General features: G+C 37.8%; 2 gene segments (V, D, J or C); both read left to right on the forward strand.

Annotated features, from left to right (window-relative positions):
* The first annotated feature begins 1,155 nt into the window (after positions 1-1,155).
* LOC124855268 lies at positions 1,156-2,247 on the forward strand. The segment is given in 2 exon segments: positions 1,156-1,370; positions 1,469-2,247. Coding segments are annotated over 2 exon segments (411 nt in total).
* A 699-nt stretch (positions 2,248-2,946) lies between these two features.
* LOC124855669 lies at positions 2,947-8,814 on the forward strand. The segment is given in 3 exon segments: positions 2,947-3,157; positions 5,051-5,402; positions 8,799-8,814. Coding segments are annotated over 3 exon segments (393 nt in total).
* Positions 8,815-10,942: the final 2,128 nt, after the last annotated feature.

Raw genomic sequence — 10,942 nt, forward strand, 5'->3', positions numbered from 1 at the left:
TAAATTGTTTTCTGATACTCGACAGGTGCTTCTGACTCCAAAAATGTCGACCAAACTCCTCCTTTCATCATTAAGAAAACTGGTGAATCTGTGGACGGAGAGATAAGATGTTCACACAGCATACCAAGTTATCAAGTCATTCTGTGGTACAAGCAAGATGAGCACAAAGCTCTGAAGCTCCTGGGGAATCTGAATAATGCATTTGCTAATGTTGAAGAAGATGTGAAAGGAAAAATCAACTTTGATGGAGATGGCCGCAAACAATCCAGCTTCACTATTTCTAATCTTACACTGAATGACAGTGCTGTGTATTTCTGTGCTGCCAGGTTGGCACAGTGCTGCAGGTTTACTGAAAGTCAATGCAAAAACATTCCTTTATCTGGTTGTCTCAACACCTGCAGCCTGCCACTCTCTTAACCAAGACTCGCACAAAATATTTGCTCAATTATAGTGAGGGGCACCACTTAAAGGATTGATCAAATATATTTCTTCTCTGAAAATGTAGATAAAACCCTAACGTTTGTAAAGTTGGAGCGAGTCTAAAACAGTTTCTGCAAAATTCAAAATATTCCATTTCTAAATAGTATTTGTTTGAATGTCATTAAAACATGATGAATCACTTACAAATTCTAAGTCCTTAAATATTTAGAGAAGAAAATATATGCTATCACAAAAAATATTTTATCATGAGTCCTCAAAGTTTTAGTCTTATTACTGTACAATCCAGGAAATGAAGAATAAACATTTTACCTAAAATCTTCTTTTAAAAAATGATTTCAGATATTTTAAAATTATTCATTAATAATCAGTACAAGTACCAAAAGAGAATAGTTTTTAACTAACACACCTTTGTCTGTTAGCAGTGTTGGGTATGCAGTGTTACATCTGAACAAAGATCTCTGGAGCAAAGTCATTTGGCCAAAACGGATTACACAACTGTAACATAGTTAATTGTCATTACTTATAAACAGTAAATTATCTTATGAACCTCACCTGGATTTTGATGTTCAGTGTCTTGCCTGAAGGACACCTAGCCCTGATCCTCCAACTGATAATATCTCAACTGTTGAGTTACAGCAACTAAACCCCAAATTAGAGACTTTCTGCCACAATTTATCCTTTCGACCAATAGGGGGAGACAAATTCTAAAAAATGAAAAAAAAAAAAGGTGTTCACTCCCAGAAATTAAATGGTTACAAGCTAATTTAACCTGTAGATCAACAGACAGTTTCCTTTTCTGAGAGCTCCACAGACACATGTAAATGGAGATGAACACTTGTCCACAGCAATGAAAAGCGGCCTTCATCTCATCATGCTGAAGATAATCTTTTTGGTCTTTTTGTTTCTGTTTCAGCTGTCAGTTTATGATGGTGAGTATTCCAGTAAGATTACATACAGAATGATAAACAAAATTGTAATTTCCATGCTGCTAAAAAACTAATATCACATCTGTTTTGTTTGCCCCCAGGAGCTTCTAGAACTTACAAGATCTTCCAAACACCTCCTTCCATTATTAAGAAACCTGGAGAATCTGTTGTCAATGAGATCTACTGTTCTCACAATGTGTCAATTTTTGAGCGCATCCTTTGGTACAAACAAAATAAACGTGGAGCTCTGAAGTACCTGGGATATCTGAACAGGAACTTCCCGTACCCAGAGGACGATGTGAAAGAAAAGATCAGCTTTGGTGGAGACGGCAGTAAATATTCAAGCCTGAATGTTTCCACTGTTTCAGAAAATGACAGCGCCGTTTATTTTTGTGCTGCCAGTCGACACAGTACAACAGAATCCCATTAAGTCAATACAAAAACTCTGCAGAAAGATAAAGATCTGAACACCTGCAGCCAGCCTCCATGTAAAAAATACATTGTTACTGACTCACCAGTTGGCTCACCATTGACCAATCAAAACGCTGTAAATGCACAATGTTCAGAATTTATTGAATAATCTGAGTGCCATTCAATTGAAAAATTGTTAAAAGCCAGACTTTTATTTTCTATTTTTGCTTAAACTTGTATATTTCAATGTGTCTTCTACTATTCTGAGCAAAATGCTATTTTTTATTTTGAATTTTTACATAACTTCATACTTAACATCTGCCATTCCTTAGTATGTTTCCCGTTATCTAACCTTTATTTAATGATCATACCAGTGATGACCTGTAGGGGGAGAAACATTGTCACTTTTTTGCCATCTGTGTTTCAACTTGCAATGACTCCACCTTTATTTACTCTGTGTCTTTGACACATCGGCAGTTTTGTTCAACAGAACATGGATGTCATCATCAAACAAGAACTCATCATATTAGTATACTCTTGGCTGTGGACTTCAGGTGATTATTTGAATATAAGTTCAGATTAAAATGATCCATGTTTAATGCTGAATTCTGTTTGTCATTGGTTAATTTTTAATATGCCTCATTCAAAGATAGTAAGCTCTGTTAACATGATTTCCCTCTAAATGTTGATATATTCAGGCCTGACTGCTGAGAGTGATGTCAACCAACCATCAATGCTGTGGAAAGTCAAGGAGGACAATGCAACAATTGAGTGTAAACACTCAAAGGGTGCTGGCTATTACCAGATGTACTGGTACAGACAGCTGCCAGGAGAAACTATGAAACAAATTGTTTTGACTGTTCAAAATTCCAAACCTGACTTTGAAGCTGACTTTGAATCTCAGTTCAGAAGTGAAAAATTCTCAGTCACCAAGCCTGATGCTCTCAGTGGGACGTTCATAGTGCGTACGTTGCTGCCAGAAGATGAAGGGCTGTATTTCTGTGCTGTAAGTGAGCACAGTGATACAAACAACCTGAAAGCAGAACAAAAACATCTGTGCTGTTGGCATCACTGGGATTTCTACTGGATCATAGAACATTGCAAAACAAAAAGAAAGGTCCACCATATTTTTTTAATATTTCTCCAAATATCCTGCAGTTAAGGAACATTTGTGTGTGTCAACAGACTTAATATATGATCAATTGTAATTTATTAAGTCTGTGCCCTGTAAAGAATCTAAACCTACAGGGACATTTGGTATCTTTATTTTGGTCAGATTTTAAGCATCCTCTGTTGGTATTTCAGTTATTTTGAGGGTTAGGGTGTCTGGAGCGGTGTAGTGGTGGACCCCAGAATGCAGACGACAGCAAGCAGCGGTGGTGAGTAAACTGATTTAATAAATAAAACTCACTTCAGCAGGTGGTTGCAGAAACAGGCATGTTCAGGCAATCCAAACAGGCAGGCATGAGCAGAGTGATAACAGAATGAAAGTTTCCACAAGGAGTAAACAGAACGGGCTGTATATATGGAGCATGAACCAGGTGAAACAAGGAAACTGATTACAACATGCAGGTGCACCGAATGAAGCTGATTGCTAAGGCTGACAGAGGCAGGGAGAAACAAAACGTAACTGGGGAAAACAGAAATCTAAGAACATAATCAAACCTAAGAAACATAACTGTAACAGCACATAAACCTGAAAGCACTATAAACTGAAAACATCCACAAGAAAACAAACCTAAACAACTACAGCACCACCTCTAAAACAATAAACAGAGATTTCAAAACTCAACTGTGAGAACAAAAATGAGAAAAACCAAAAACCAAACACCCCCAGATCATAACATAGGGTAGGATTTGGAATGAAAAGGATATATGGCAATGAACCTGTAAAGATGGCTATAAAACTATAATATTGGAAAAGCATCGCTAATTACTGTGACAGGACAACTTTTAGTTCAAAAATCATAAAATAATTTGTAATACATCATGCAAAACTTCATATAAAAAATCTCAGTTATGATGAGCAATCCTGGTGGAGCCTGGCAAAAGGGTAGTATTCACACCCGAGAACCTTTTTTATTTTTTATCATATAACAACACAAGCAGCATATTTTATTAGGATATTTGGTAACAGACCAACTCAAAGATGTGAAGTGGAATGATTTTTGCCAAGACTGCCGAAAAGGTCTTCAATTTAGATCAATTTAACTAACAACAGTCTATTAAATAGGCTGTGCTCGTGTGATTGTCCAAATGCAATGACTGTAAAATTGTTACAACAAATGATGTTTGCTGTAAACATGTCAAAACAGCAGTTTTTAAAGTTAATGATCTTTTCCTTCTGGGTTAAACTCTTAGCTTCTTGTTTCCTTTAGGAATGAATACATGTGATCGTAGACATTAAATGTGTAAACTGGCTCCAGATGGTGATATCTTTATTTAGGCTTGTTGTGGAGTACCTCTCTCTCAGCTGTAGCAGAAAAGTTTTAAAACAACTATAACTTGAAGTTTGTGGTTGTAGATTGACAAAAAGAGCAAAACAGGTAAGAATACTCTTGGAAGGCACTGTGGAGATTTTCTTGAAGAATGATATAATGGTGTATAATTAGCTCCAGGGCAACAATGTTAAGCATACATTTCAATCACAGAATTATTTTAACTAATCAAGTGTCTAAATGTGAACTTTCAATAGTTAAGCCATGCATAAATGTCTGACAGAAAAGAAAACATGGCTGGAAATAACAGCAGTCCAGTTTTCTTATGTGCTGCTCGTTACTACACTGCTGCATACTATTGGTCCAGAGTACAAAATCTTAAAGTTTCCTGCTCTGTATTTTGTATCTTCAGTCCATAGGTGGCAGAATCTTTTCACTCTGAACTTTACACTAAACCAGTTCTGTGAGATTTTGATTGACTTAATGGGTATGACTTAAGAGGAGGAGGATCCACTTTAACACCACCCTGTTTAATGATGACTTACACAAGGATGAAACTAAATCATTAAAATTCCTATTGCAACAAAGAACCATTGAATTACATTAATAGCGTTATGTGACAAAATTTTCAAAATGTTTCAAGGTCAGAAAATGCTCATCTTTTTTATTTGCTTTAGTTGTAACACTTTACTGATTTCAGGTAAGCTGTTCAGTATAATTCAGTTAATCAACTTTACGTTTTCACTAGCAGTGACTGAAACAAACTTTTTCAGTTAAACTAAAACTTGTGTTTATGCTGATGTTAATAATAGTATACGGATTTTTCTTCCACAGGTGCCTCCCAAAGCGACAAAGTTCGACAGTATCCAGCGGAAATTTATGGATCTCCTGACAGTGAAGCTAAAATTAATTGTTCACATAATGATAATACCTTCACCCGAATCCTCTGGTACAAGCAATCGGCTAAAGACCTCCAGCTCCTGGGATACATGTTTGCAGGCGCTGGAAAGCTAGAGGAAGGAGTGAACATGGCAATTAAAGGGGGAGCAAATAAAGATGAAACCTGCACATTAACGATTGAAGGACTCAACCTGAACAGCAGTGCAGTTTACTTCTGTGCTGCTAGTCTTCACAGTGTTTCAAATGGCTGCTTCTCAATACAAAAACCTCTTGATCTTACGATTGTGTTTGTTTTAACATTGTATTACAGTTCACACCCTCCTGCACCTGCATTCTTACCAATATTGGTATTCTTATCTGACTTAATCAGGGAATTTAGAAAGGGAGGTTCTTACTGCAGAGCAATAGTTTTAACCTTTCATCTTCCTCATTAGAAAGCAGCAAGCTTTCAACTGATCATGAAATATTAGCATGCTGTAATGGCTTATATATTTCTCACATTTATAGTGCTGCTGTTGCAGTTATAATGTGCAAGACCCATAAATTAAAGCTCATTATTACTAATCTAGGGATGGTGAGCATTCAAATCTTTCCTGAGAGTTTCACTTTATGCAGATGATATTTAATTGTTTTAAAGATATATATTAAAACCTTAATATGCATTTTAAAGGCAAGTTACATTGAAACCAAAGGTCATTGGAAAGATTGACTCAGCAGCCTGAAATCAGCTGGGGTTCGGAAGCCCAGTGAAGTAAAGTAAATGAATTAAATAAACCAAATATACAGGTACGGACAGCATCTAGGAGAGACCATGACCCTCATTGTGCACACAGTGTTTGGTGGGCAGGCAGGCTACGGAGGGAACCCTCAGACAAAATACTCAGCATACAAAGACAGCATTGAGGCCAGTGCTAATACTGTGCAGGATTTACATCTGGATGACATTGCTGGGTTTTTCTGTGCTGTTGGTGGTGATGTGAGAGAATCTAACAGCTGAGCAAAAATTGGACTCCAGGATCATTTTATAGAAGCTTATTACCAATTTGGGATGGTTATTTAATATGGCGGAGATGGACCTGTAAAGATGTAAAGATGGCAAAATGACAATTTAGAGAATACAAATGGCTGTGGAATGGAGCTGCTCTGTTGTCATGGTGATGACTTCATTTGTTTTTACTTCCTAAATAACACATTTGCAATACAGAGGAGGGTGGAGATAATAAAAAGCTACCTGTTATTATTGTAAGCACCTCAAAATCCCAAAAACGTTTAAGTTACAATTTCTAACATTTAATATGCTAATACTTATTACAGATACAGAGAACTCATCCCAGAAAAAATAAACATTTCAGATAGCTAAAAGGACATTCTTCCTATCCACAGTTAACATTTAAGATAACTCAAATATGTTTTCTTCCTAGGAGAAATGACATCCCATTTTCAATTAATTTGCATTAGGTGTTCTGGATGTTCTTGACAGCTGCACAATTATTTATACCAGTACTCGTACTCGTCGTCTTTTGCTTTATCCGGGACCGTGTCGCAGGGGCAGCAGACTCAGTAGAGACGCTCAGACATCCCTCTCCCCAGACACCTCCTCCAGCTCCTCCAGGGGGAGCCCAAGGCGTTCCCAGGCCAGCCAAGAGACATAGTCCCTCCAGCGTGTCCTGGGCCATCCCCTGGGCCTCCTCCCGGTGGGACGTGCCTGGAACACCTCCCGAGGAAGGCGTCCAGGAGACATCCAGTATAGATGCCCGAGCCACCTCAACTGGCTCTTCTCGGTGTGGAGGAGCAGCAGCTCTACTCTGAGCCCCTCCCGGATGGCCGAGCTCCTCACCCTATCTCTAATGGAGTGCCCGGCCACCCTACAGAGGAAGCTCATTTCAGCCGCTTGTATCCGGGATCTCGTTCTTTCGGTCATGACCCAAAGTTCATGGCCATAGGTGAAGGTAGGAACGTAGACCGACCGGTAAATCGAGAGATTTGCTTTTCGGCTCAGCTCTCTCTTCACCACAACGGACCGGCACAGCGCCCCCATTACTGTGGCAGCCGCACCGATCCGTCTGTCGATCTCCCGCTCCATTTTTCCCTCACTCGTGAACAAGACCCCGAGATACTAAACTCCTCCACTTGAGGCAGGAACTCCCCTCCAACCTGAAGAGGACAAGCCACCCTTTTCCGGTCGAGAACCATGGCCTCGGACTTGGAGGAGCTGATCTTCATCCCAGCCGCTTCACACTCGGCTGCGAACCGCCCCAGTGCATGCTGTAGGTCTTGGCTAGAGGGGGCCAGCAGGACCACGTCATCTGCAAAAAGAAGAGACGAAATCCACTGTTGGGCATTTGTAATGTTGCCTGGTATTGCGCTATATTGGTGTCATACAGGAGTCCATTTTATTTAATTTAATTTTTTTAACATGTCCTGGCAGAGTATATATATAAACTATATATATATATATATATATATATATATATATATATATATTTATATATAAACTATTGGAAACTGCTTTGCCATCATTTCAATTGCAATGGACAAGGAGATGGAGATGAAAAGGAAAAAAAGAAGAAAGAAGGATGAAGAGAATACAAGATACTAGAAGACTGCTTCTCCACCTGCAGAAACATATACTGTATAACATCAGTAATGTTATAAAAAAGTCCGCGGTACTAATGAATGCAAGATGTATTTGGTGGTAACTGCGGCACAATATAAAACATCTGTGTATCTGTTAACACCTGAATACAAACACCTGTGGGTGTAAATGTCAGCGTGCTTGAGTATATAAGGTTGAGGTTGGAAGGTTTCCTTGCCATCACCCTAGTATTTAGCTCTCTTCATGTATTCTATATTTGATTCAAGTCAGGAGTCTGGGTGGGCCTTTCCAAAATGTTAATATTACTTTCTGTCAAAAGAAACATGTTGATAAAATTCAAAGATTTCCTTAAACTTCAATCTGCCAGGAGTTTGAATAATTTTGGGCTTAGCTGGAAACAGTCTTGAGATTGAATACAGGTTCTTCCATTTCATTGCTTTAAATGTATTATTTGCACAGATTGTTTTTCTTCAAATAAAAGGCAAGCATTGAAATGCAGAAAGGTATATATAATTGACAATAACTATATTATATGACTATATTATAATTAATCTTTAATCAATTTCACATTCCCAATCTAGATTTCTGACAGAAAATGGAACTGATTGAAAATTAAATGAACCAAAATTAAACTAACAAATCAGATTGTTAATTTCACAGGAGAGTTTATGGAAAACATCAGATTTGTGATTTAGGTCTCAGTAAAATCAATGTTAAACCACAGTTTAGGATTTGATTCAGGACTATGACATTTCTTTCCATTTGGTGGCAGTATCTTTATAATGTATGGTGATAGTTCAAAAACAGAACAACACATTAAGGCCCCACCCTGTCAAAGAAGATCAGATGCATAGAAATGATAGGTGTGAAAACTCAGTAGAAGTTTATGGCTGACAGCAAAACAGGATGTCCTTAAAGTCAGCTATGACACACCATATGGTAATAACAGGCCTCTGTTTGACATTTATGGTCATTCAACTTTCAGGTAATGGAAAAAATGGTTCTAAACTGATATTTCATTTAACTCTATTATTGAGAATTATTTTCATTAAAGTATTGTTTTCTTCTGTACTTCTTTCTCTGTAGGTTCTTCACTCATTGACGAAGTCCATCAGACTCCATCTGATTTATACAAGCAATCGGAGCAAACTGCAAAAATTGACTGCTCTCACAATATCAACAATTATGATCGAATCCTGTGGTACAAGCAGACAAAGGATAAGCAGCTAGAGCTTTTAGGGTACATGTTAGCAAACATTGCCTATCCAGAGAAAGGAGTGATGGTAAAGATAATTGGCAATGCCAACAAAGGCCAGACCTGCACGCTGACATTTGAAAGTCTCAGCTTGAACAACAGTGCAGTGTACTTCTGTGCCGCTAGTTACCACAGTGATATGTGCAAAAACCCATCAGTGCAAAAACCTCACTGCAAAAACGTATCTATTTTTCTCTCTCCACAGGTCCCAGTTCCAGGCACCTGTCTCCTCTGACCAGTTTATCAAGGTTTGGATCTTTCAGTTGAGGCATTGATGCACATGAGGGAGATAAAATGATGCTGTGGTTGTAATCTTTAGTAGAGGACGAACCTCATAGACACCATCCACATATTGACAGAGGGGGAATAACTCAAAAGGGATATTTGGAAACTTTTCATTCATAAAGGAACACAATGATCATAGTTCTCTTTTGTATTACTTTGAGTGTGTGTATGTCTTTAGACAGACCTTAACACTGATCCAGTTCTGTGAGGTGCCGGTGACATTATGGAGAATAACATAAGAAAAGGAGGATCAACTATGACATCACCCACCTCGTGGTAGTATATATACTTTGGAGTTGCAGGAGGGAATCATGATACTTTTGATGTAATGAAAAAACAGTCAATTATATCAGTAACATTGAAATAGTGTTATTTGAAATTTAATTTTTAGATTTGGCAAAATGTTTGGAGAATAGAAAATTCTCTCGCTTTAGTTGGAACCCTTTTCTAGTTTCAGGTGCCTTTAAAAAACAAAATCAAGCAGTGCAACAGAAAGAGTTGATTTACCTTACTTCTTTGAATTCACGTGTGCTTATGCTGATGTTAATTATACTATGTTGATTCGTTTTTCACAGGTTCCTCTTTAAGTGACAAAGTCCAACAGTATCCAACAGAGATCTACAAATCTTCTGACAAGAAGAACTATGTTCACATAGTTTTGATAGCTACAGCTGAATCCTATGGTACAAGCAAACAAACACAGACCTGCAGCTCCTGGGATGCACTGCAAATCTAGAGAATGGAGTGAAAGTGAAGGTCGAAGGGGGTGGAAATGAAGGAGAAACCTGCACATTAACAACTAAATGATCAGGCCTAAACATCACTGCAATTTCCTTCTGTGCTGCTAGTCTCCACAGTGTTACATAACTCTGCTAGAAAAACTCCTAATTATCTCCGAATTGTTTTTCAGCTCTGTATTACAGTTCACATCCCCTTGCACCTGCATTTGCATCAATATTGGTTTCTTCTCTGATCTAATCAGGACTTGGGTAGTTTTTGTGCCTTCCTTCTTAAACAGCAGAAAGCTCAGACATTAGGATAAGCACTGTAGAATACAACCCTGTGGTGGATTGCATGCTGCTTATATTGATAGTCATGTTCATGTGAATGTACTGGAACAGACAGCTTTCAGGGAAAGACCATATCCCTCCCTGTGTTCACAGAGTTTAGTAGGGAATCAGACTAGAGAGTCCTTAGGCCAAATACTCGTTGAGGACTGAATGTATAGAGATCTAACAGCTTAACAAAACCTGACAGTTCATCTGTTGAAAACTTGTAAATAGTGTTAAATTATGGTTTGATTTGAACCTAAAAAGATGATTGTAAAAAGGCAATATTGGAAATACAGGGAAGAAAAAAGTAAATCATAAATTACCCAGAGGTCCTTTCAGCTTTCCAAAAGAACATCACCTTTATTACAAGTTTCTAATGAACATCACGGATGTACAATATTCTGATGGATTTGTTGAAGAGATGATAAACCTAAGTTAAAATATCTCTGTCATCATGCGTATACCTAGTGACCCATTTCAAACAAAATATATATTTTTTCTTGTGGAATAAAGACTGTATCGATAACAATTGCTAACTCAAAATTATTTTAACCAAAATACAGAATTATAATAATTCTATCATCCATGAATTTTGACAGAAAAGGGAAACCCGGCCTAAACATAAAAAATTATGTTTT

This window comes from Girardinichthys multiradiatus, chromosome 19 (assembly GCF_021462225.1).
Source record: "Girardinichthys multiradiatus isolate DD_20200921_A chromosome 19, DD_fGirMul_XY1, whole genome shotgun sequence".
In the NCBI taxonomy this organism is placed as follows: Eukaryota; Metazoa; Chordata; class Actinopteri; order Cyprinodontiformes; family Goodeidae; genus Girardinichthys; species Girardinichthys multiradiatus.